General features: G+C 45.0%; 1 protein-coding gene across 3 annotated transcripts in view; it reads right to left on the bottom strand.

Annotated features, from left to right (window-relative positions):
• RIN2 (Ras and Rab interactor 2) overlaps positions 1 to 27,369 on the bottom strand; it is a 189,684-nt gene that overhangs the window by 47,755 nt on the left and 114,560 nt on the right. For all 3 annotated transcript variants that reach the window (XM_075564038.1, XM_075564037.1, XM_075564039.1), the window contains exons 4-5: positions 11,192 to 11,384; positions 6,638 to 6,749 (exon numbers count right to left, since the gene is read on the bottom strand). In XM_075564038.1, coding sequence (XP_075420153.1) covers positions 6,638 to 6,749; positions 11,192 to 11,384 — 305 coding nt within the window. The remainder of the gene's footprint in view (positions 1 to 6,637; positions 6,750 to 11,191; positions 11,385 to 27,369) is intronic.

The following is a 27,369-nucleotide window of genomic DNA, read 5'->3' as shown; positions in this document are numbered from 1 at the left end:
AATAGAATTACCATATGCCACATGAGAATTATTTCTAATGTTCCTCAATAAAACGGTAATGATGTCTTCAAAATGGAGCAGGGACATATATAAACGTAATCATAGCCCTAATATAAGAACAACTAGTTCTTTACAATGTGGTTTTATTTGGCACTCGCCCACATGAAGAGATCACTGAAGATATAGGTGCTAAAGCAAAGTGTAGTGAAGAAATAAGATGGTGCCCAGCTATCTGGAAGAAGAGTGTGTGGGGTCTTAAAGATTGCTTAAAACAAGCAGCCATCTAAGTAAGGTGTTCATTAAATCCACAAGGAAGAAACACCAGCTTGTGTGATCCAAGGATTGTAAAAAATAAAATCCAAGACTGGAGGAGGGAACTCTATCAGAGCTTAAATTCTGAGCAACCAGTTTTCAGAAGGCAATAGGTGACAATAAAAGCCCAAAGACCATGTACTGGGTCCCCCTTGGATTAAGCCTCGAGAGAATCCCCTCTGACCATTGACCAGGAAATTAATAGCCTTACCACTAGAGTGCCTTGGAAAGTGGATTAATGCAGATGTAGTTACGTTAAAATTTAAAACTTTATTATTTGTTCTCCCTTTTGACTCGTTTTAATTTTGTTCTAGTTTTTATTATTTTCTGCTTTCGATCGCTTCTCGGCCTTTGGCTAAGATCAAGTATCTTCTGCTTTCTTTTCCATTGAAATTACTTTCTTAGTTGTTTTGTTTTGGGGTTGCTGTTGTTTTCGGCATATTTTTCTGCATATGAAATCCAGGAGGGGTACATCTGTGGAGACAGTAACTGGATTGATTGTTTCCTACGGTCATGGCAGGGAGGTTGAGGGAGTGCAGGACTGCCAATGAGGAGCACATGAAGAAAATGCTCTCAATTTGGTTGTAGCGACGACTGCACAACCCTTTAAGTATCTTTAAACCACTGAACTATAGGATATGTGACTTATGTCAATAAAACTGTTTAAAGGAAAAGCCCAAAAACCATCTAGACTTGAGCCAGTTTGCAGACCCATAATCCCTGAATGAAGGGGAGGCCAAGTCATTGTGGGGAAGGGCCCCATGGCAACACCAACTGTCTACATTATTATTCTTTTCCCAGCTTTCCCCCAAAAGGATGTGGAGCTCTTTGTGTTTTCTTTAATTAAAAGATCATTTTATTGGGGGCTCTAACAGCTCTAATAACAACCCATACATCAATTCTATCAAGCATATTTGTACACATGTTGCCACCATTATTTTCTAAACATTTACTTTCTATTTCAGCCCTTGGTATCAGCTCCTCTTTTTTCCCTTCCTCACCCTCCCACCCTCATGACTTCTTGATAAATTATAAATTATTATCATTTTCTTTTCTTACACCAACCACTGTCTCCCTTCCCCCATGGTTTCTGTTGTTCCTAACCCTGGGTGGCAGGGTGGTGGTAGGGGTGGTTCTGTGTGGATCATTGTGACTGGTTCCCGCTTCCTCCCTCCCTCTCCCCACCTTCCTCCTACCCTCCTATATCGCTTCTCCCGTTCCTGTTCCTGGATTCCATGTGCCGTGAGTTCTTATCTCTTACCTGCACCTGTGCACATGCTCCCGCCTAGCCCGCAGTGAAAGGCAGGACTGGGCTCATGATACTGACTGTTCACTGGGGTAAAGGAAATAATCAGACTCTTTATGGATTATTAGATACTGGCTCAGAATGGACACTAATTCTAGAAGATCAAAAATGTTTTCAAGGCTCCCCATTCAGGGTGGGGACATAATGAGGTCAGGTTATTAATGGAATTTTAGCTTAGGTTCATCTCACCATGTGTCTGGTTGGCCCCCCCAACACATCCGGTAGTAAAACCCCCAGTTCCATAGTGCATAATTGCAATAAGAATACTGAGCAAGCTCCATGTTGGACTAAAATGTGAAATAAGGACTATTATGGTACGGACAGCAAGTAGAAACCATTAGAACTGCCTTTGCCTAAGAAAAGTTAGCCAACGGCAACACGTAGTCATGGAGGGATTGCAGCGATTAGTGCCACCATCAAGGTCTGGAAGGATGCAGGAGTAGTAATTGCTATCACAGCCCCGTTTAACTCACCCCTTTAACCTGTGTACACAACAGATGGTTCTGGAGAATGAAAGGGATTCTCGAGAATGCAAATAGGTGGAAACTCCAAGAGCAACTGCTATTTCGGATGTGGACTCATTGCTGGAGCAAATGACTACTTCTCCAGCTAGTGATCGGGCCAATGCCCTTTTCTCAATTCTGGTTTCAAAGGACCAACAGAAGCAGTTTGCCTTCAGCTGGCAAGGGCAATAACAGACTTTCAAAATCTTCCCTGAAGGTTGTATCAGGAGCCAGCACTCTACCATGATTCAGTTAACAGAAACCTCGATCACCTTTCCTTTCACAACATGCCACACGAGTCCAGAATGATGCCATTGTGCTGACTGGACCTGCTAAGGAAAAAAGGATCAGAGGTGCTGGGCACATTGGTAAAGTATTTGTACGCTAAAAGGTAGGAAATTAATGCAACAAAAATTCGATACCTTCCACATCTGAAATTTCTAAGGGTTCACTGGTGTGGGACGTGTCAAGACATTCCTACCAAAGTGAAGGATACGTTATTGCAGTTGGTGCTGCCTACAACTAAAAAGGAGGTACAACACTTAGTGGGTCACTTCAGATTTTGGAGGTACACTTGGGCATGCTACTCCATCCAATTTATCAGGTGACTCGAAAATCTGCTAATTTAGAGTGGGGCCTAGAAAAAGGGATGGCTCTGCCATAGGTGCAGGCCCCTCGGCCACTTGGACCATGTGATCCAGATGATGCAATGGTGCTTGAGGTGCCAGTGGCAGACAGAGATACAGCTTTCTGTCTTTGGCAGACCCTGATTGAGGAATCACAGCAGAGGCCCTTAGGATTTCCCTCTGCAGACCATTCTCTTTTGAGGAACGGCTTTTGGCCACCTACAAGGCCTTCTTGGAGACTGAACGCCTCACCCTGGACAACCAAATCACAATGTAGCCGGAGCTGCCCATGATGAGCGGAGTGTTGTCTTTTCCACAGAATGCTCTCCACCATTCTGGAGCAGCGGACTTGATGGGACAATGGAATGACCTTCCAAAGAAACAATTACAGCACCAGCTAGGTTGGGATACCTGGAAAATAAGGAAATGTTCTCCAGGAGGCTGCAATTGTTCTGAACCAGCAGCCAGGATTCAAGAGTCCACGAACCAAGGGTGGAAATGAAAATGGCATTTTTGCTTCTTGTTCTGGCAACCCTATGCTCTTCAGGTCTGGCGGTGCTAGTTCCTAAGGAAGAAATACTCCCACCTGGCTGCACAGCATGGATTCTATTGAAATGTCAGTTAACAAGGCCTCCTGGCAAATTTAGGCTCCTCGTGCCTCAGAATCAGTAAGTAAAGAAGTGTGGGACAGTACTGAGTGGTGTGATTGATCCTGACTACCCAGGGGAAAGTGGATTGGTGTTACACAAGAGCGGCAGGAAGAGTGTGTCTGAAATCCAAGGGATACTTTAGATCAGCTCTTGGTACTATCATGTCCTGCTATTGAGGTAAGTGGTAAACGAAAGCAACCCAATTCTGACATGATTATCCCTAGCCCAGGCTCTTCGGGTTTATGTCACCCCCACCAGGCAGAGAACCATAACCTGCTGAGGTGCTTGTTGCGAGCAAGAGGAACACAGAATGGGCAGTAGAAGAAGGTAGTTCTAAATACAAGCTATGACCACGTGACCAGTTGCAGAAGTGAATGAATCTATCCTCTTTGTATGCAGGCATCAAGTATTTTTGTTTCTTCACTTATAAAATATTTGATGTAAACGGGTTAATGAATTTCCAGTTGTACAGATGCTAGTTTTATCAGGTTAAGCACAAGTATGACTTTACGATTGTCTTTGCTTGGCGATCCTGTGTGGTTTAAGGAGCTATAGACAGGGGCCAAATTGACAAGGAGTAGACTGACAGGAGTGGGCTGATAGGCACCTTGGTGTCAACTAGCCTTGAGGGTTGCAGTTCGACACCAGGGGGTGCCTTCTGAGGTCTCCACATTGCTTAGCCCAGAACCACAGCCTGAGGCTGCCTCCTTCTGGGTGCTGTATACTTGATCAGGCCACAAATGAAAACCAGGGGGAGCGTCTCTCTCTCTCTCTCGCCTCTTCTTGCTGGTATGGAATCTACATTGGTCGCCCCCAGTTTTGCCTCACCGGCCACATCCTGTTCCACAGTTTGCACCTGTCTGTGGCTTGCCACAGTAGCTGCCTTCACAGTTGCCACCACAACCTGGCCTTGCCCTTCTGTTTGCCCTCTTGATTCCTCAGCCTGGCAATCACGTGAAATTGGAAGGGCCTATAGCCTACCACCATCTGACTCACCGGAGTGAACCAAAGTGAGTAGACTTCCTGGGGTTCTGTGAGGCACAATCTTGATATAAATCCCTTTTCTGAGACAACTTCTCTCTTTAGATACATATATCACTGCTTTGACTTTGCTTCTCTAGAAAACCAGTCTAATTCTGTTGGTAACAAAAACACATGAAAAAGGACTGGAAGTTAGAGATATGACCTTGGTGATAGAAATCACTCTGGAGATCATATGATAGGCTTTTTCAAGACATTCATTGCCAGTATCTTTTTCAGCCATGTAAATGGTGACTATGTACCTAGACCTTACAGATGAAAAATCCAGGAATGATATAGACTAAATATGTAAAGAAAATATCATCAATTAGAACAAGACCAGCGATCGGCTGTGGAACAAACCACCAATTGCACCTATACAAATTCAAATGGAAAATGAAGAACATTGAAACAAGTCCACAAGAACCAAAGTACAAACTTGAATATATTTCACATGACTCTAAGAGACCCTCTCAAGAGTGAATCTGACACACTGAACAAATGTCACTTTGAGGATTAAGATGTGCCAGTCCCAAGCCATGGTCTTTTATTTGCCTCATAGGCAATGAACAAGAGAACTGATACTTTTGAATTATGGTGAAGAATAGTAAAAATATCAAGGGTTGCCAGAGAATGACCCCATTTTTTTAGCAGATGTATGGCCAGAATGTTCTTCGAATCAAGGGTGGCAAAATTTTTTGGTCAACATTATAGGCATGCCATCAGGAGGGATCTGTTACTGGAAAAATATATCAATTTTGGTAAAGTCCTGGGTCAACCAAAAAGAGGATGCTCAAGGAGATGGACTGGTCAATATGAATGGCAACAATGGCTTAAAACATAGCAAGGACTGTGAAGATGGTACAGACCAGGCCTTCCTTTGTTCTGCTGTGCATAGCGGCTATGAGTCAGTACCAGGAGTACCACCCAAGCTAGTTAATACCAACTCTACTGCACATAACAACAATGTTTTAAAATGGTGCTTCTACACGAGCTATCTGATTACTTTCTAATGCAAATGAATTGGTATTGGATCACTTATTGAGTATGTTTGCAATTAGAAATTGCTATCAGTGAGTTTGTAAATTTGGCAGGAAAAATTTTAAGAAAACCCAGGTTTAAAGTTAAACCCAGGCTAATCACATAGAGCAGGCAAGTTTTATTTCTGCCAGAAATGTCTCTTGCAGTCTTTCTTGCAATCTCCTTTGAAGGTCATTAGGCTCCACAAGACTATAAACTCCCATGTTTTAGAGATTCCATCTTCCCCCTTAACTTGACCTAAATATCCCAGTTACTTCAAATCGAGAAACTAGGGCTCGGTTAAGTAGAAATGGAGAAGTGAGCATTCTGGCCTCAGCCTTGCCCGGCAATGGTTTCCAGGCATCCAAACCCACAACTCTTCCCTCTGTCCGTCAGCTGCTTGTCCTGCAGCTGACGGACACCCCCTTCCTCTTCGGAGAGCAGCTCCAGCGTCAGGCCCTTCCCTGGTTAGCAGTGCAGGAGAACTGTGTGTTCTTGGTCCTTCTCCGCCGTTCTAATCCAGAGACTATTTTCCATTGTCAGAAATGTAAAAGCAGCGACGGACTGGAATGTTGTTGTGGTTCTGTGCTGTCGAGTCGAGTTCAACTCAGAGCAACCAACATAAGGGGAAAGAAGACTATTGAGATCACTTCCCCTTCAATACTACAGCTGGTTAATTTTTCCAAAGGGCTAGAGTCTACCTCTGATTAGCTTTCATAGAAGCTGAATTTCATAAAAGGCTAACCAGTGATTGCCTGGAAGTAACACACACACAAACCCTTAAGGATTCTTCATTCACAAAGCTGGGCTGACATATACTTTAGCATTAGATCTTGTGAAAAAAAAAAGTCTGAGGTCTACCAGTCTGCTTAGTAATTAGCAAACGTGGGACCCATATTTAACTGGGAAGTGGGAAGATAAATCCAGCTTGTCTAAGGCACGGATCACAAGATAAACTGTCAGACGGACACATGACCAACAGGTTGTTTAGCTGGACTGTGGACAATTCTTTGATGATACTATCACCCCATTAAACAGATAAGAACACTGACACTCCTAGAGTAGGTTACCTGCCCAGATAATGAGTAAAAAGGTGACAGTACCAGGACTCAGACCTAGGTCTCTCTGCTGATTAAAGCACTTTTAAGGAACTCACAATCCTCACGTCAACCCGGGCATCACCACCCAATAACGACTTACTGTATGTGCTTTCCCTGATGGCGAATTCCTTGAGTGGGGCGCCAAATTCACAGGGCAATCGAAGGGAGAGTACTTTTTTCTGCATTTTAGTAGATTTACGAACCAGGAAGATCTAGTGGAAAGAAAAGAAACTCCATCTTAGGAAGCATTTAGACTGCTGGAACCTGAGCATGTTTTCCTTAACGTGTGCCTTTCGTGAACCGATCCCCTCTTCATAACCAAATTGCTAACTGAACATGGGGCCCTCGAGTGCCCGAGAACAAGGGCATTTAGAGACCACTCTACAGACGTCTTTCTTTGATCCATGACTCCCAAATAAACCTACTGTCCCTTAGCTTCTCTAGGAAGCTAAGAACTTCCTGAATATGCATAAGCATCTTTAATTCCTTTAGTTTTTCCACACCTGTTAGATTCTCCAGCCAAGTTTTACATAAGCATGGTTATTAATAAAGACCACAATTACGAAGAGCAGTAACATCCTAAACCAGAGGTGACGAGTTGGAATTCACTGGCTAATTTGGCTCACGTGTAACATCGCAATTTGAATCTATTAACAAAAGGGAAAAAGAGGGCGGCTCTTCTTTCCCCCTTCCCCCAACATTTAAATCCAGGTTTTTATCTTCTCTTGAAAAATATGATCATCTGACTAAACAAAGCCTTCACTCCTACAGGGCAACAACGAGGCAGAGCTAAGGCAGGCTGCTCTCCAGGGGAGATGATGGAGAAGCCCCAGGGCCGTCCTCGTCTGCGTTTACCTCACTTTGGGATCATCCTTTCTAAGCCCGAGTGTCGTCTTCAGACATGCAATCTCTAAACCAGTCCAAACCTCGCCCAGCTCAGGAACCCGCTCTGACTTTCCTCCCTGCGCAGCTGTTGCAGGTACATTATTCACACAAAGAGCTCATTGGCACGCCCTCCATTGGGCTGTGCAGTGTAGCAGCCGCCAGGTCTGCTTTCCTTCTCTGATCCCTGACTCTTCTCCAAGGATCCTGCCCTGTTTTGTTTTCCACTTTCTTTGCACTTAAACAACTCCCTCCCGTTTCATTTTGCCGATTTAATTTTCACTCCTCTCCATACATCCATTTCATAGTTCCTAACCAGTTGCTGTAGAATTGATTGCAACCATGGCAACGCTGTGTGGTCAGGGTAAAACTGCTCCACGGGATTTTCAACGTTTACTTTTTCAGAAGGAGGTCTCCAGACTTCTTCCGAGGTGCCTCTGTGTGAACTGGACCCGCTGTACCACCTTGGCGCTCCAATAGTTCCCAAGATACTTTTTCTTTGGCGGTAGGGGATTATGGGACTCAGGCATGTGCGAGGAAGAAGAAAGGAAGACCTCTGGCTTGTCGCTGATTTCCCGGCACCTACAGGGCAGCGTCCACGGAATTCCTTCAGTGGCCAGAGCTAGGAGTCTGGAACCCCTTAAAGCGGAAGCAGTTGTTTCTCAGAGCAGTGAAAAGTAAGTACCCAGCGCACTGAGGGGAGGTGGAGAGAATACAGGGTTTCTTTCGCAGGTGGGGAGCTCCTTGAGCCTGGGGGACCGAGCCGAGTATAACTTTTGAGCTTCCCTGAATGTCTGCAGCCTTAGCATCTTAGATCACGGGCTGGCAGACTATGAGCCACAGACCAAATCCACCCTAGTTCTGTTTCCTGCAATTAAGGTTTTATTGAGACACAATCATGCTCACTTATTTCCAAGTTGTCTGTCAGCTTTTGCAATGCCATGGCAGAGTTCAGGCGTTCAGACATAGACAGAAAGCTGCAAAGAAACCCATGGGTCAGTTTTACTCTCCTATGGGGTCACTATGAGTCAGAACTGACGCAATGATAGTGGGGTTGGTTGGTCTGGGCCTTAAACAGAAAAGGTTTGTGGACCTCTCTTTATGCCATAGATAATTAAGGGTGAAGGTGCCCTAAATGGTCGTTTTAGTCATAGTGCCAGGTTAGTCCTTCAAACCCTCTTCGCACACTTCTAGCACTTATGTCTCCTCCCTGTCATTCTCACTTCTCCTTTCTACCCTGGCCTCTCCTGACCCTGCGCTCTCTTTCCCTCCCTCTGCCCTCGGCCTGCCAGTCTCATCAGGTGAGCGCTGTCAAGCGGTCAGGCAGGTGGACCGAGTGTCCTGGTGTCACACGGATCTCCGCAGGAATGGACCTGATCCTGGTGTCACACGGATCTCCGCAGGAAGGGACCTGATCCTGGTGTCACACAGATCTCCTCAGGAAGGGACCTGATCCTGCTATCACAGATCTCTGTAGGAATAGATCTGATCCTGGTGTCACACGGATCTCCGCAGGAAGGGACCTGATCCTGGTGTCACACGGATCTCCGCAGGAAGGGACCTGATCCTGCTATCACAGATCTCTGTAGGAATAGATCTGATCCTGGTGTCACACGGATCTCCGCAGGAATGGACCTGATCCTGCTATCACAGATCTCTGTAGGAATAGATCTGATCCTGGTGTCACACGGATCTCCGCAGGAATGGACCTGATCCTGCTATCACAGATCTCTGTAGGAATAGATCTGATCCTGGTGTCACACGGATCTCCGCAGGAATGGACCTGATCCTGGTATCACACGGATCTCCGCAGGAATGGACCTGATCCTGGTGTCACAGATCTCTGTAGGAATGGACCTGATCCTGGTGTCACACAGATCTCTGCAGGAATGGACCTGATCCTGGTGTCACACAGATTCTCCGCAGGAATGGACCTGATCCTGGTGTCACACAGATTCTCCGCAGGAAGGGACCTGATCCTGGTGTCACACGGATCTCCGCAGGAAGGGACCTGATCCTGGTGTCACACAGATCCCTGTAGGAATGGACCTGATCCTGGTGTCACACAGATCTCTGTAGGAATGGACCTGATCCTGGTGTCACACATATCTCCGTAGGAAGGGACCTGATCCTGTTGTCACACAGATCTCCGTAGGAAGGGACCTGATCCTGGTGTCACACAGATCTCTGTAGGAATGGACCTGATCCTGGTGTCACACGGATCTCCGCAGGAATGGACCTGATCCTGGTGTCACACATATCTCCGTAGGAAGGGACCTGACCTACATTGGAAGGAATCGGGTCAGGGAAAGAGTGCGTGTCTAGGAACATGGAAATCTCCCTCTTCAGAATTTTCAACCCCCAGAAATGCAAGAATAAACAACCAGACTGGCAGAAAGTGGAGGCTTCACAAAGGATCCTAATCACAGACTGAAACTAGAGACCAAGTCAGTTTTGGCAGGGATGGTCCCCTAGTAACTGAGCATGTTCCAACAGAGGGCTTCGTCCTTTTGGTTTCTGTCAAAAAGAAATTCTTTAAAAGGAGACTCATCACTGAATTCATGTTAATGGTTGAGGAATAATATTTTTTTTAAAGATAGCAACAGAGATTGTACAACATGAAAGATGGAATCAAGTTCACTGAAGTACACAGTTGGAAACTGTTAAATTAGTCAAGGTTTTGCTGTATATATTTTAACTGAAATTAATCAAGAAAGAGAGCCAGAGAGAATAGTTTCTAATTCAAAATGTGATAACAGACTCTGGCTACTAGGAAACTCAAAAGTTTATTTTTGTGCCCAATTGTTGCAACGTTCTTAAAAAGTTTATTTTTGTGCCCAGTTGTGACCACATCCCTCAGCTATTCATGGATAGAATTTTCTCTTCGCTTTTGTAGTTATCTCTTAGTCTCTATCTTTCATCACGTGTTATTTCGAGGCTGATTTTAATTGGGGCTTACTTTGTTTATGTGTTTGAAAGTCGGCAAGGTGAATAAGGAGCAATGGGCTTTTCTGTGATGGTGGAAATGTTCTCTAGCTTCGTGTCATCCAATACAGGGCACACCAACCACGGGTGGCTACTGAGCCCTGAAAAAATGAGCTAGTATGACTGAGGAACTAAATTCTTCTCATTTTACTTCATTTAAACTTAAATAGCCACATTTTTCATTTAAATTTAAGTAGGTAGCAGTTAGAACTGCTCAAGCTTTATGAATCATTAAATTAAAATTGTTTAAGGGACTTCTCTTCATCGTGGCTAAGTCAATGGTCTTGGGTAGGCAGTAGCTGAAGGAACTGGTTCAGACTTGGACCCACGTGAAAGGCACGGGGAAAAAGGACTACATGGCAAAACAGAGAAGCCAAGTCTGTGGCCATAGAACTTTTACGGAATTGAATTCCACTTTGGATGGCTGGGTCCCGGCAGAGTTCCCAGACTCATAATGAAATGCAAACTGGCAGAGAGCTGAGGACCTCTGGCCCAAGCTTCTCCTTAGGGAAGTGTTAAGAGGTCACCTCGGGCCCGCAAACCGTCTTCCAATCAAAATTATCTGTCTTTATTACCTGAATATATCACCGTTCTGCTAAGTCCCGGAGCTTCCAACGAGACGAGGATAGAAAGACAAAGTGTGAAGGGGTCTCTTCTTGGAAGGGGCCTCTTAAGTTTCCAGAATTTTTCTGTAGTGTAAGCCAGCTACAAACCAGGAATTATGCTCCCTACAGGCGAGGTAAAATGGTGTGGCACTCCTGCCCCAGTCCCCTCCAGCGAGTCTTACCCCGGGCGGCTGCCCTTGCAGGATTTGTGCCGCCTCTGCCTCACTCATGCTCAGCTGCAGCCATATGGGGTGAGTGTGGAGAAGTTGGTCCAAAATGCTGAGTCTGTTGGAGAGGCTGTCATAACCAGAGTCCCGGGGATAGGCCTTGGCGTCATTCTCCTCAGGGTAGCCATCGCCTTTGTGTCTTACCATGCTAAAAGAAACAGAATTGGGTTAGGTTCAAATACTGCACTACAACTTTCCACAGCAAGAAGTCTACCCCTGCAGTCTCGCGGACTAGACCCACCATAGCCCATACACCACACTGTGATTACTGCCCTATATTGTCTTCTCCTTCAGGCTGAAAACTTTCTGAGGGCAGATATGATATTTTATTATACTCTGTGTCCCTAATACTAAGTCCTTTATAAATAACAGAATTGACCTTTTATTTCTAAACCTGCTTCAATGATTCTACACATCATAAATGACTTTTCATTAAATCCTTGTTCTGGCAGAGACAATACTTACGTTGAGGAAAGAATTCTAAAGCCTAAACTCCATAACTAGTAACCTAGGGAGGGTTTAATGCACACTAAGTAGAACGTGTCCCGAGTGTGCCCATGGCCTGCTCTATAAGCATGCAAGGCAAAGCCTACATTCCCACATTCACTTTGCTATCCAAATGTACTAGATTTCATCTTTTCTCACACATCTAAGCCTTTCATTAGTATTACTAGTAACATGTATACTAAAACCTGTTAAAGACATGTATTAACTTATTGATAAATTGATATTATTCATCATAGGTGAAAACCTGAATTTAAGCAACCCAAGTAGCCATCGCTTAATGAAAGAGTAAATACGACGTGGTATATCCATATCATAAATATTACTCATACGTATAAGGAATGAAGGACATGCTACAACATGGATGAATGTTGGAAGCACTCTACTTTGGAAAGAAACATTTACTTATGAGAGAAGCCAGACATAGACAGGCCCATATTATGTCATCCCCCTTAAGGGAAATGTTCAGAACAGGCAAACCCATAGTGGCAGAAAGTCAATTAGTGGTTCCCCAGGGCTGGCATAGCAGTGAGTAAAGACAATTTAATGGTTTCTTTATGGGATGATATAAATATTGGGAATTAGACAGTGACAATAGTTGTGCAACTTTGAATATATGAAAACCACTGAGTTATACACTTTAAAGGGGTGAAGTGTATGGTATATAAATTACACCTCGATTCAGAAATTCATGTTGACCACCTTTCTCACATTCAGTATCAACATTAACTCTGTAAGAAACCAGCCCAAACTAGTTGCCAAGCATCGATTCCATCTCACGGCAACCGCACCTGCATCAGAGAAGAATCCGCTCCGAGGGTTTGCAGCGCTGACATCTTAGAAGAAGGTCACCAGGCCTTCGTCAAGGACACCTCTGCCATTGGCACGATGCAAGGGGTACTGAACCCCCAGTTTGCACAGGAGGAAACTGTGGCCCCAGCAGTTGTGGAGCTGCCCAGACTTGTAAATATTCATTGTTATTTCTTGTTACACACCAACTTTGTGGGTAACAAAAAATAACCTAACGATAGGAGAGTCCCTCTGGGTGTCTGTTGGATGCCGGGCCCGTAGCAAACATTCTCTCATGTACTTCTCACAACGGTTCTGAAACTTAGCACTAGGCTTTAAGACACACACCTGCTGGCTAGGCCTAGTAGGAATCTTATTCGAGGTCACACTTCCAGCATCAATGAAAGGGCTGATATTCCAATACAAGGTCATTGCTTTCCCTTCCCTCCCCTGCACACAGAATGCACCCCTCTGCCTATATCTCACTGAGCAGGCCACAGCACCTACCCTGGAACAGGGAGAAAGAAGAGACTTCCAACTGATCAATTCAAAGAAACCAAAGTGTGCCGTCAAGATCAAGTAATCAACACTGAGAAGGATGGGGATAAAATGAAATGTAAGGCGAAAGTAGGGAAAGTTTAAAAGGGAAATATGATTATTTTTCCCGTGGGGACAACTCTATGATCATAAGTGAGAGGATGTCCACCAGAGGTACAGTGCACGGACCTCTGTTGGACGTACCTGCTCGATCACAATCTGCTGGCCAGAGACCAGGCCTAACCTCATACCGCACTGTCTAGACTTTCCCCAGAGCTGAAGAATCTCATGCTTTCATTCCAAATGGATATATTGTTTCTTCTCAAATATGTGGGGTTTCCCCCAAACAATTAGGGCCACCAATGAGGTAAATGGGGACAAATCTGAGAATCTTGGCACAGGGATTACATAGGCTACAAGAAATAGGGAAAGATACAAATACAGAGGAGGCACAAATAGACCAGTGGGATATGCATAAGATAAGACACCTGTGCACATCGAAAGAATTCACCAAGAGAGTAATGAGAGAGTCCACCGACTGGGAAAACATCTTTAGTAATGACACATCAGACAAAGGCCTTATTATTAAAATCTACAATACTTTGCACGCTTTCAATAAGAGAAAAACTAATTGCCTACTGAGGAGGTGGGCAAAGGACCTGAACAGAAGTTCACAGGGGCAGAAATCCAAATGGCCAATAAACATATGAGAAAATGTCCCTGTTCATTAGCCATAAAGAAATGCAAATCAAAACAACTATGAGATACCACCTAACACCCTCAAGGATAGCCCAATTCAAAAAATCAGAAAGCAACAAGTGTTGGAGGGGCTGTGGTGATATAGGAACTCTCATCCACTGCTGGTGGACCTGTAGGTATGTACAGTCACTATGGAAATCGAATTACCTTACGACCCAGCAATCCCCCTACTGGGCATATACCCAGAAGAGGCAAGAAACAAACCATGGCCAGACATCTGTGCTCCAATGTTCATTGCGGCACAGTTCAAAATTGCAAGGAGTTGGAAACAACCCACATTTCCATCAACAGACGAATGGATTAAGAAACTGTGGTACGTACATACAATGGAGTACTACGCATCGCTAAAAAGCAGGGATGAGCGCATGAAGCATATCGACACAGGGGAAGAACCGGAGGAAATTATGCTAAAGTGAAGTAAGCCAAGCACAAAAGGACAAGTACAACATGAGTCCGCTGAGGTAAATTTATTTATATATATATATATATATATATATATATATATAGAGAGAGAGAGAGAGAGAGAGAGAGAGAGAGAGAGAGAACAGAAAGGTAAGTGCAAAAGGGGTGCAGGGAAAAAAACTACTGTATACAAACACTCCAGGGGTGAAGTTCAGATAATATGGCAGGGGACAGACCAAATCCAGGGATACATACAGTAGCCAACTAAAACGGAGGTGGATGGAGGAAAAGGGAAAGGGGGGAAAAAGATGTGTGATGGGGGAATAGGGCACTGACCCACCCAAAGGGAGGGTATTGTTTGTGTCTCCACAGGGAAAGAGGGACCAGATATAAAGCCAGTGCCAGAGGAATGCAGTGTGCCAGCAAGGGGAGGGGAGGCAGTAGAGGGGCCTGAGGGTTCGGCCCCCATACCAGCTATGTGGACAACTGCCCCTCACCCCAGAAGAATGTACTTGAGAGGACGGCACTGAAGCTGCAGCTAGAGGAGAGGGGCATGTCTGATCAGAGCAAATGAGAGCAAATGAAGGGGGAGGAAGAGAGAGTGGAGCATATCCTGGCCCATCAGGCCTGGAGGATGATATCCCAGCTCAGAACAGCCAATGGACAGAGTGGACAATATGGCTAATCCCACTACGAGACACGCCGTCCCTTGTTGAACCAGGGCCCTAAGGGGGACAACACTGGAGACTCAGGGCTGGGACTGGGCCAAACTGACCCTGTGACACTGAGGCAAACCACTAAAAGCGTGCGACACAGCAACAGTGGGAGCAGAGCAGGGAGCCCCCAGGGGAGTACAAAGGACAGACTCCGGGGCCAAAGCATGGTACCCCATTGGACCTGACTGAAGGGCACACCTAGAGAACAAAAATCAGATCCTGATCTATTTACAGGTTTTTCTTTCTTAAAATTTTTTTTTCTTTTAATTTGTTCTTCTATGGGTAATTGGTTTCCCTTTTTATTGTCAGAGCTGTGTTCTCACTCATCGCCTATCTTGCAATGACTTGATTTTTGGTGCACATTATTATCTCTACAGATCTATCTAGATTAGACTGGATGAATAGTCTGGAGGAGAAAACAATGGGACCAATGGTTCTGGGAGGACACAGGAGAAGTGGATAAGGGGGCAAGGAGGTGGTGCTGACCAACCTAGGGACAGGAGAGCAATAAGTGATCGAAAATCAGTAGCAAGGAGGGTATGAGTGGCCTGATAGGGATTCAGCAAGGGCAAGGTAACCAAGAGAAATTACTGAAACCCAAAAGAAGGTTGAGCATGATAGTGGGACAAGAGGAAAGCAAAAGAAATAGAGGAAAGAACTAGGTGACAAAGGGTGTTCATAGAGGTCCAAAGACTGGAATGTACATATGTAAATATATTTATATGAGTGTGGGGAAACGGATCTATGTACATATATTTATAGGTCTAGTATTAAGGCAGCTGATGGACACTGGGCCTCCACTCAAGCACATACTCAATGCAAGAACACTTTGTTCTATTAAATTGGCATTCCAGAATGCACACCTTCTCGACACAATTGCTGAAGAAAAATGTGTGCATAAGCAAATGTAGTGAAGAAAGCTGACGGTGCCCGGCTATCAAAAGATATAGCGTCTGGAATCTTAAAGGCTTGAAGATAAACAAGAGGCCATCTAGCTGAGAAGCATCAAAGCTCACATGGAAAAAGCACACCAGTTTGGCTGACCATGAGGTATCGAAGGGATCAGGTATCAAGCATCAAGGAACAAAAAAATCATATCATTGAAAATGTGGGTGAGCGCTGAGGTAAGAATTAAAATTTTTTTAAAAAAGCAAAAGTGGCATAGGGGAAAAAGCTACTGTATACAAACATTTTTGGGGTGAAGACTGTGTAGTATGGAAGAGACCAGACCAAAATCAGGGACATACATGGTAGACAATGGTGGAGGAGGGGGAGAAAGGAAAACAAAAGGATGAATATAAGGAAGAAAAGGGTAGTGGGGGCATGGGGCATTAATCCACCCAAGAGGAGGGTATTGTTTATATCTCCACAGGGAAAGTGGGACCAGACTTCAACCCAGTGCCGCAAGGTGTGAATGCAATATCCCGGCGTGGAGTAGGGAACCAGTGGAGAGGTCTGGGAGGCTAGCCCCAGCACCATAAATTAAGTGGATTCCTGCCCCTCCCCCAAAAAGAATTTGTTCCAAAGGACGACATTGACTCTGCAGCTCCGGGAGATGGACATATCTGATCAGAGCACACAGGAGCAGATGAAGGGGCTGGAGGAGAGAGTGGAGCACAGCCTGGCCCACCAGGCCGTGAGGATGATGTTCCTGAGTAGAGCAGCCAGTCCACAGAGAGAACAACATGGCTGGCCCCACTATGAGAAATGATGCCAATCAGTGACTAAGGGTGATACAGGGGACTGCACCGGAGACACAGTGTGGGAATTGCACCTGACCTGATCCCACCACACCGAGGCAAAGCACTGGGGGAGTGCAGCGGAACAGCAAGGGAATGGAGTGGCAAGGTCCCCAGGGAATGCTGAAAGTGGACGTTGGGGCCAGGGTGTGGTGCCCCAACAGACTGGACTGGAAAACGCTCCTAAGGGCCAGCAAACGATCCCTGAACTAACGACAAGCTTTTCTCTTGTGAACTGTTTTGTTCTGTTCTTTGTCAGTAGTTTGTTTTTGTTGTTTTGTTGTCTGGTTGTATACTGTTGCTTTGTTTTCCTCTGTCTTGTTTTCGTGCATGTTAGTGTCTCCACAGGTCTGTCTGAATAGGACAGGCGGGATGAACAATCTGGAGGAAAAACAACGGGACCGACAGTTCCGGGGGGACTTGGGGTGGGGGGGTGGGGGGGTAAGGAAGTGGTGTTAACAAACACAGGGACAAGGGAAAAACATGGGACCCCAAATGGTAGAGAGGGGGGAGTGGCAGGCCTGGTGGGAAATGATCAAGGATAAGGTTGCTTAGAGAAGAGGTATACTCTAGCCCAGGTGGCGACGAAGCATGGTAGTAGGACAGGAGGAAAGTCAAGGGAGATGGAGGAAAGAGCTAGGAGTCAAAGGGCATTTATGGAGGTCCAGACAAAGACATGTACATGCAAATATATAGAGGAGGATGGGGAAATAGATCTATGTGTCTATATTTATAGGTTAAGTATTAAGGTGGCGGAAGGACCTTGGGCCTCTACTCAAACACTCCCTCAATGTATGAATACCTTCTTTTATTAAATTGGAACTCTATGATGCTCACTCTCCCGACACGGCGGCTGGAGCCAAAGTGGGTGAACAAGTAAATGTGGTGAAGAAAGCTGATGGTGCCCGGCTATCAAAAGAGATAGTGACTAGGGTCTTAAAGGCTTGAAGATAAACAAGCAGCCATCTAGCTCAGAAGCAACAAAGTCCACATGGAAGAACACACCAGCCTGTGTGATCTAGTGGTCACGAAGGGATCAGTTATCAGGCATCAAAGAACAAAAAATCATATCATTGACTGCACACCTCCATGATAGGATCGCTGAAGACAAATGGGTGCATAAGCAAATATGGTGAAGAAAGCTGATGGTGCCCGGCTATCAAAAGAGATAGTGTCTGGGGTCTTAAAGGTTTGAAGGTTTACAAGTGGCCATCTAGCTCAGAAGCAAAAAAGCACACATGGAAGAAGCACACCGGCCAGTGCGATCACGAGGTGCCAAGGTACCAGGTATAAGGCATCATGCAAAAAAAAAAAAAAAAGATATAAGTGTGTGTATGTATGTGTATATATGTGTATATGTATATATGTATGTGTATATATGTATATATACATCATATTAAATGAAGGGAGAAGTGCAGAGTGGAGACCCAAGGCCCAAGTGTCGGCCAATGGAGATCCCCTCATAGAGGGGTTTAGGAGAGGAGATGGGTTAATTAGGGTGTGAGGTAGTATCGATGAAGAACACAGCTTTCCCCCAGATCCTGGATGCTTCCTCCCCCCAACTACCATGATCTGAATTCTACCTTGCAGGGCTGGATAGGGCAGAGGCTGTACACTGGTACATTTGAGGGCTGGAGGCACAGGGAATCCAGGGTGGATGATACCTTCAGGACCAAGGGTGTGAGGGATGATGCTGGGAGAGTGGAGGGTGAGTGGGTTGGAAAGGGGGAACTGATTACAAGGATCCACATGTGACCTCTTCCCTGGGAGAGGGACAGCAGAGAAGGGGTGAAAGGGAGACTCCGGATAGGGCAAGATATGACAAAATAACGATGTGTAAATTACCAAGGGCACATGGGGGGGGGGGAAGAGGACCTGATGCAAAGGGCTTAAGTGGAGAGTAAATGCTTTGAGAATGACTGGGGCAGGGAATGTATGGATGTGCTTTATACAATTGATGTATGTATATGTATGGATTGTGATAAGAGTTGTATGAGTCCCTAATAAAATGTAAAAAAAGAAAAGAGGAGAAAAAAATGATTAGGGCAAAGAATGTACAGATGTGCTTTATACAATTGATGTATGTATATGTATGAACTGTGATAAGAGTTGTATGAGCCCCTAATAAATTGTTAAAAAAAAAAAAAAGAAAATGTGAGTGAGTACAGAGTGGAGACCCAAAGTCCAATGGTAGTCAACCAGACACCCCGTACTGAAGGGTTGAGGGGAGGAGATGAACCAGGCAGGGTGCAGGGTAGCAACGATGAAACATATAATTTTCCTCTAGTTCTTAAATACTTCCTCCCACCCACTATCATGATCCCAATTCTACCTTACAAATCTGGCTAGACCAGAGGATGTACATTGGCACAGATAGCAACTGGAAACACAGGGAATCCAGGCAGGTGACTCCTCCAGGACCAGTGGTGAGAGTGGCGATGCCTGGAGAGTAGAGAGAATGTGGGGTGGAAAGGGGGAACTGATTACAAGAATCTAGGTATAGCCTCCTCCCTGGGGGAGGGACAGCAGAGAAGGTGGGGGGAGACGTCAGACAGTGTAATATATGACAAAATAATAATAATTTATGAATTATGAAGGGCTCATGAGGTGGGGGAAGTGGGTAGGGACGGGGAAAATGAGCAGCAGATATTAGGGTTCAAGTAGAAGGCAAATGTTTTGAGAATGATGATGGCAACAAATGTACATATGTTCTTGACACAATGGATGTATATATGGATTGTGATAAGAATTGTACGAGCCCCCAATAAAATGATTTTAAAAATATGTGGGTTTTCCTTTCCATCTTCTGCAAGTTTCCTGATTGGGGAAAAAAGTCTGTGACAAAAAAAGGCCTGTTTTCTTCAGCAGGGACCATTATACAGCCACTGAGTATTTGAAATTAATATCTGTAGCTCTAAGAGCAAACTGTAAAATAAATCTGGTGCACGTACGTGCAGGGTGAACAGAGGATATTCCTCTACATGTGTCTGAATATACTGCACACACACCTAGGATTCTAGTACTGCTGTTGCTAGGTGCTGTAGAGGCGGTTCCACGTGACAGTGACCCTATGCACAACAGAACAAACAAAACATTACCCGCTCCTGCTCCTGGCTCACAATGGCTTTTATGTCTGAGCCTCTGAAACCTTCTCAGTCATACGCAAGCACCTTGAGGGAATGAGTCACTGGCTGGAGAGTCAGGACTGCAGTCTCTTGGAACGTGTCAAGGTCAGTTGGTATAACGTGGAACACAAAGGCAACGCTCTGCATCTTCCCTTGCTAAATAGCAACAGAGACCTTTCCAGCCTGTGAGAGGCACTCTCACTACAAGTACTGGCCCCTCCTCATCTCGATGAAAGAAAAGTGGAGAAAAGAAGAGAATCAAGGAAACAACCAGATGGTGCTTGGCTACTATCACCACCGACTCTCACCAGCATCCGAATAGGAAGTCTTGGGCAGAGAGGTATAAAAATAATGTAGAAAACAGATCAAAAGCATGAAAAAGACCAGACTTACTAGTCTAAGAGAGACTGGTGAAACTCTTGAGACAGTGGCTCATAAACAACCTGTAAGTGGGGAAGTGAAATCACCCCCAGGGAACAACTTTTAGCCAATTAACAGACAGCAGTGGCATGAAGTAAATGATAACACAAGGGAAGAACACACTCCTTCAGTGAAATTAAACACGTAAGAACAGAAGAGCGGCATTTTCCCAGAAGTACGTTTAGAAAGCAGTTGCAACGGTTCTCAACTTGTGGGTCACAACCCTTTTGGGGTCAAATGACCTTTTCACAGGGGTCGCTCAGTTCCTAACAGTAGCAAAATGAGTTATGAAGTAGCAACGAAAGTAATTTTATGGTTTTGGGGGGCTCCCCACCACATGAGGAACTGTGTGAAAGGGTCGTGGCCTGAGGAAGGCTGGGAACCACTGAGTTAAGAGTAGAAAAGAAGGACAAATAGAAACAGGGAATCGGAAAAGGAAGTGGCCAGGGTGCTGTCACCCTGAAGACATTCCAACCCATGCCAAAAAACAATATGTACATAAATCGTTGATGGAAGACTATTTTGCTTCATAAACTTTCACTAAACTACAACAAAAAGTTGATTTTTTTAAAAAAAATGAAGCTGATGTTAAAATTCCTTTCATGTAAGCCCACCATTCATCAGTCAGTTTGTTGGGTTTGGCTTATCTGAGCTATGATGCTGAGAGATATCCTACTCATTTCTCAAATACCGGCAGGGTCACCCCAAGGTAGATAGGTTTCAGTGAATCTTCCAGGCAGAGAGAGATAAGGAAGAAGGACATGTCAATCTATTTCTCTTTTAAAATGTCAGGTTAAAGCTTTTGAACAGCAGTGGAACCCTGTCTAATATACTGCTGGAAGATGAGGCCCTCAACTTGGAGGGCAACTTGGTGAACAAGATGCAACATCAGGACCAACAGAGGAAAGATGAAGGATACCCAGAATTTCACTTTCCTTAGCTGCACATTCCACACCCATGGAAGCGGAAATTATGAAATCTAATGACGTCTTCTTGCAATGAGCAGCTGCAAAAGAGCTTTTTCAAAAGAAAGTATGTCATTGTGAAGACTAAGATATGCCCGACTCATGGCAAAGTACTTCCAATTGATTCATCTATGTGTGAGTGCTAGATAATAAATAAAGAAGACTGAAGAGAAATTGATGCCTTTGAATTACGGTGCTGGTAAAAAAATAATAGACTATCTTGGATGAAGGCCAGTCAGAATGCTTCTTAGAAGTGAGGAGAGTTAGACTCTGTCCCCTGTAGTTCGGACATGCTATCAGGAGAGACCAGTCCCTGGAGGAGGACATCATGCTTGGTGCAGTAGCGGGTTGGAGAGAAAAGGACTCAACAGCAAAGGGTGTGAGGGCGGCAGGGCCCTGGGCAGTGTTACAGGAGGTGGAACTGACTCCAAGGCACTTAATAAGAACAAGCTAGCAGGGCAGACGGCGGACTAGCAATTCTCAACCTTTGCTAACCTATTAAAATCATCAAGGATGATTTAAATGACTCAGGTGGCCAGCGTGTGCCAGCGACGAAATAATCAGGGTCTGGAGTGGAACTCTGGCATTAAAATGGTTGAAAGTTCCCTGGTGATCCTAGGGGCAGCCAAATTGAATCACCCCTGCTTTCAATCAAAACCAAACCCACTGCCACTAAGGCAATTCTAATGCACAGTGACCCGACAGGACAGACTTTCCCAGGCTGAGATGTGTATGGAAGCAGACTGCCACGACATAGTTCCTGTGGAATGTGACCAGTGGGTTTGAGCTGTTGACCTTGGGGTTAGCAGCCAAGTGTTTGCGGCTCCTTATGCTCTGGGTCGGTGCTTCCCCAACTGGAGTGTGGAATTCTGCAGCTCTTCAGTATGCCAGAATTTCTGCGCACAGATAAGCTCCAGGGTGGAACTGATGCTACTGGTCTCAAGGACCACAATTTGGGAAGACCCAATAGCAATTCATGCATTTTAACTTAAATCCAATTGGTTGGTTTGGGAATGGGGGTGGGAGGATGGGTAACATATCACCGAATCACTAGAACCTATATAAATGTTTCATTTCTCCCATCGCAAGCTAGCAAAGTTTTATCAAGACGACAGTCTCCAACAACAATCCGGATGCTCCTATGTCCTGAGCACAAACAAGTGGACACTTCCTTCCTCAAACAGGCACATCCTGTGACTCCTCAGTCCTTTCAAGAAGTTAAAAAGTCTTTGTTTTGTCAACTGACTTCAGTTGAAACGCCCAGAGCCCAGCTAGGAAAACAGTGAATTGGATTTATGGGGTTTCATAAAGGAGAACCCATCAATTAGGCCTTGTCTTGGTCAATGACTAAGTTCACTCCTTTTTTCAGCCATGCATTTGATGTCTGTAGCATATTATTACAAAGAAAATTGGCTTTTATCGGGGACAATGTCCAGGGAAGGGCTAATAAATTAAACATTGAATGTACAGAGGGAGCTGTCAGTGCCCCACCCAGGTTCCTGTGACCAGCTCAGGTGTTCATCCCGTAGGTATTGGCTGCTATGAATTCACAGATGACAATGCCCAGGAAAGTATTCCTGCACCCCCTCCTCCCACCCCTCCTCTGGGAGCAGATCCATTGCTAGTTAAGTTCTGATTTGGGATATACAAATGTGGCCTTCTCATTCAGAGTGAGGTAACTCTAGAGTGCTATCCAGGCTTCAGAGCTCCTTGAAAGATCAGGTTGAGGCTGGAATCCGGCTGAGCCCTTACCTTGGCCTGTTTCCTCCCCTGCTCCATCCTTCATACCTCACTTCACTGGCTTGCCCCCCGAAGCCCTCCCACCATAAATTCTGTGCATAAGCACTCAGGCTTTAGACCCTGCTTCCAGGGAGAGACCACTAAGACCTTGAAGAAATGACCAGAAATGAATGATTTCTAAAACAGATGTCTGCATAAAAACCTGAGGGAGGATACAGGCGTATGAGTACTAAGTGACTATGACGTAACCCAGGACATTCCATGAAGACTAATCACAGTACAGTGGCCACAAAGCCAGCCCAGGGCTATAAGCCTGGCGCCCTTCTCCTGTCTCACCCAGACATGTGGGATTTGGGTCAGGTTCCTTTCTGAGCTTCCTGTTTTTAATTTGAAAATGGTAAATAATGATATTTCTCCTACTCATTATATTGAAACCAGTCAGTGAATGACCGTTAAGGAACCAAGATATTCAGTCTTACAATATTACCCAATAGATCTCCTACCCATGAACTTTGCAGACAGCATCTTAGCTGAGTGACTGGTGCTAACACCACCATTCATGATGCCCCGATAGCCCATGCTCGTGTGAAGCGCTGAGGGACACGACAGCACCAACACACATGGAAACAAGCGGACTCGTTCAAAGGGAGGAGCTGTCTACGAAGCTAGGGATCCTAACTCTGTACATGTCACTGTAGTGAAGACAAAGGGAAAAGCTCAGGTTGTACTTGCAGGAGAAACAATGGCCAAAGCAGCAAGCACAGTCAACCAATCTGTAGCTAGGAGACCTGGTTTGGCTGCTGTACACCTACATGTACTTGTAGGCCTACATGCCAAACTCCATGCCATCTGAGACTGATCCCTGCAGTTGGGCTCCTCGTCTCTCAGTGCAGGATAGATAGAGTAAGGACATGTGGGCAAAATCAACACAAAAGCACAAGAAAATAGTAATTTTTACCAATCTGTAAAAGAAAATGTGTACTTTTTAAATTATGAAAGATGTTTCCATTAAATACTTAAATATACGAAAGTTGTTCCTTTCCACACCAAACTACAGATCATATTTCAACTAAAAAGAGACCAGTGAACCACTTCTGAATGCCTTCAGTAGAATGAATGGTGAACTCTCTGGAATGGAGTAAGGTTCCTGGTGACTCCAAGTTTCCAGAGTTCTAAGCCGCTGGATGGGAGTGTTTGCATGTGCAGGTAGGTAGGTATGCCACAGGATAAACACTACCACAGTGCATATGGTACACTGGCGATCTACCTGTCAAAAAGCATGGCCAAAGTCTCCTTGATATTTTAGCAAAGTGATCTGTTTTGCTCCCATGTAAAAAGTGGCTGAGATCTTGTTTGCGTTGTACGGAGACACTCAGATGCCCAGTCAGCACGACTAGCTGTTGTTGTTGGCTCCTATGGAGTAGGCATGCAACTCATGAAAACACCGTGACAACAGAAGGATATGTGCTGCCTCGTCCTGCGCCACCCTCAGGATTGGCTGTGGATTGATGAACCATTACAGAAGGTCACCAGGCCTTTCATCCTGCTCCATCTTAGTCTACAAGCTCCACTGAAACCTGTTCAGCGTCACAGTAACATGCACCCCTTCACTGATGGCTGTACAAGGTCTAGTGGTAGGAAAGGTTAGCATCATCTTTTAAATAGTAGTTTCCCAGTTCCCAGCCACACTACCCTTGGGCTCCTGTATCAGGTTCTACAAAGGTGTAGAAGTGAATGAACTCTTTCCTCGGAAGGCCTAACCTTGAGTTCTACTTCCAAGGCCAATGTTGGTGTTGGATGCAGGGCTGAGTAAGCCACAAGACTGTCTTGGCTCTAGGGTTTGAAAGTTGAATGGTGGCTCCACCAGTATCCACTCTCCCAAGCCCCATCTAGATTCCCAGTGAAACGTTATCTTGTAACAAACCCACAGGAAGACTTCATGCTTTTCCGGAAGCTTGACAACTGGTTCCTTTCTCAACAAGAAAGTGAATGTTTTTTCCTTATTTACATGGTACCTAACCAAAACTTACTGCTATGAATTTGATTCTGATTTATAGCAACCCTGTGGGACAGAGTAGAACTTCCGTACAGAGATGCAGAGACTAAATCTTTATGGGGGCGGGTGGCCTCATCCTTTTTCTAGGGAGCGGCTGGGGGTTTGAGCCACAGATCTTGTGGAGAGCAGTTCAAGTGCTTATCCCATTGTGCCACCAGGGCCATAGGAGGAATCAAGATAATAGAGTGCTAATGTGGACAATAAGATGACAACCCCACAACGCCCCCCCCCCACCAAAAGCAAGAGTTCAAGGTTTCATTTTGTTTTTGCCTATGATTTATCCAGCAAACCACTTCAATTCCTAATATAACAGATGCAGTCTTACTGCAAAGTTAAGAACATCAACAGCAAAATAAATACTCTGTTGATAGGATGATTCCTGTAATATTCACCAGTTTGGAAGGAAAAGCATTTGTGGCCTCAAATTAAAGTCTTAGTGTCGACTCCTCGTGACTTCATGGTCTTGACCTCAAGCCCATTAACCAGTTTCATTATGTCCAAAAAGAGGATTTTTGTCCAAGAAAGAAATTTATTACCCAAATTATTAAGCATATTACTACAAACAGAACCTGAAAACAAATTCTGATTAGAAGAACCCAGAATATCTTCAGAGCTATGAAAAGAGACACTCTTCAGTGAAATGCCCAAGATTTGTCTATTTTATTGTTGCCTTATTTTCAATATTCAACAAGAAGAAAGCAAGGTGATATGTTTCTGTTCTAGATCCACAAAGACAACCCTATCAACACAATACTCTATTTATTTTGTCAGTATTGAATGTGATTTGTGGAGAGGAAGAAAAATCCTAGCGCCTCCAAGAGGGAAGGTCTCTGTGTGTCACTTGGCAGGTACTTGTGATCGACAGTTCTACCAGCCAAGCAGAGCTAGTCCCAACTTGTACACTCAGCTCTCACATGGCAAACAGAAAGAAAAACAGCCCTTCTCTGATAATTTGTGTAGAACTTGGCACGTGTGCCTCCTGTGTCTCTATGGCTCCCCTTCCTTCTTCCATCCTGCACAGCGTCAGCTGCACCAAGTCTCACAAAGCCTTCTCACAGGGTGGTGCCTGAAGCAGCTGCAAAGGCAAGAAAGATGGTACCCAGGACATGGGACTGCCAGAGGGGCCCGGGCTTCAGCTATGAGGACGGAGTGTAGCTGTTGCTTTAAGAATTAAGAGCCGGACTGAACTCTGATTCTGTGGTCACCACAGTCTTGCTCTGTAAACTATAGCTCCTTGACCATGCATCAAAAAGGAAACAAAGCAAAACATAAAAATACTACAAAAGCCTAACAGTGGCCAGGAGGATGGGTGACGCATCAGGTTTAGCAGGGTTGGGTGGAGGAGAGGCCCAGCCTTTAGTGGTTCCCGGGAAAACTTTGGAAAATATGTAGAGTCAGGGTAAATGACCACCCATGTACAATTCATAAGACACTGTTACCTGAGCATCTCGTTATTCTCTTTATTAAGGTGAAAATATTAGAAATTGATAAAACTGGGCTCATGTCCCCATTTTCCATTTTGAATGCCATGTCAAATGAGTTTTAGTTTCTGTGGGTCATTTTTGCTCTCTTAAATGATAAAAGGCGAGCCTCTCTTAAGATTTGGGGTTGAGGGGTTTCTCTTGTACGGCACAGGGCTGCTGCTTTTAGAGGGAGGTGGCTACACAGCTCCCTCAGAGATTTCTAAACGCATGCCCCTCCTAGGGAGCGTGTTCGGGACAAACTTGGAGAAGTGTCCAGGATCTTTAGGCTCTACGTTCCCAAGACCACGTGTGGAGAACAACACAAGGTGTGAGCACAAGCGCGTCTGCCTCAGAGGCACCGCCGCTTTCACCAGGGAGGGAAGGAATGGCGGGGCCTGGGCTTGTGGATCTCCTCTAGTTTATCCCCCTCCTAAAAATGAAAAGGCAGATATGGAGTAAACACTGGGCGAGACAGTTATCTGTCACTGCAAAAATAAGAAATAAAAACAAAGAAGCCATTGTCCTGGTTCCTCTCGGCGCTCACAAAGGTTGGGATAGAGCCAGGTGGGCTCTGTGGTCTATGCATGGCCCTCTGGCCCAGAGAAACAGCCAGCATGCATACTGCTCTGTAAAGAGCAATGTGCGGTTCTTAACATTTAATATTTAAGCATGCTTGGCTGTGCTGGTATTATTTCATAGCGTGACCAAATCACAACTGAATGCTAGATAAACAGATACTCTGTGGTGGAATTAACTACTAATACAGCAGGAAGGTAAAGCATAACATTTACTTAGCGCTAACTCTAGCCGGAGCCACCGTTAAACGATGAGTGCTGAAGTTCAATGTTGCCATAGAAGCCAGTCATGTCACTGTCCAGTGCAACGCTGCAAGCAGGAGCCCTTGTGGTCCAACAGGCC

Source organism: Tenrec ecaudatus, chromosome 12 (genome assembly GCF_050624435.1).
Source record: "Tenrec ecaudatus isolate mTenEca1 chromosome 12, mTenEca1.hap1, whole genome shotgun sequence".
Taxonomy (NCBI): Eukaryota; Metazoa; Chordata; class Mammalia; order Afrosoricida; family Tenrecidae; genus Tenrec; species Tenrec ecaudatus.
The sequence above is the reverse complement of the archived record's forward strand: the minus strand, read 5'-3'. Positions and strand labels throughout refer to the sequence as shown.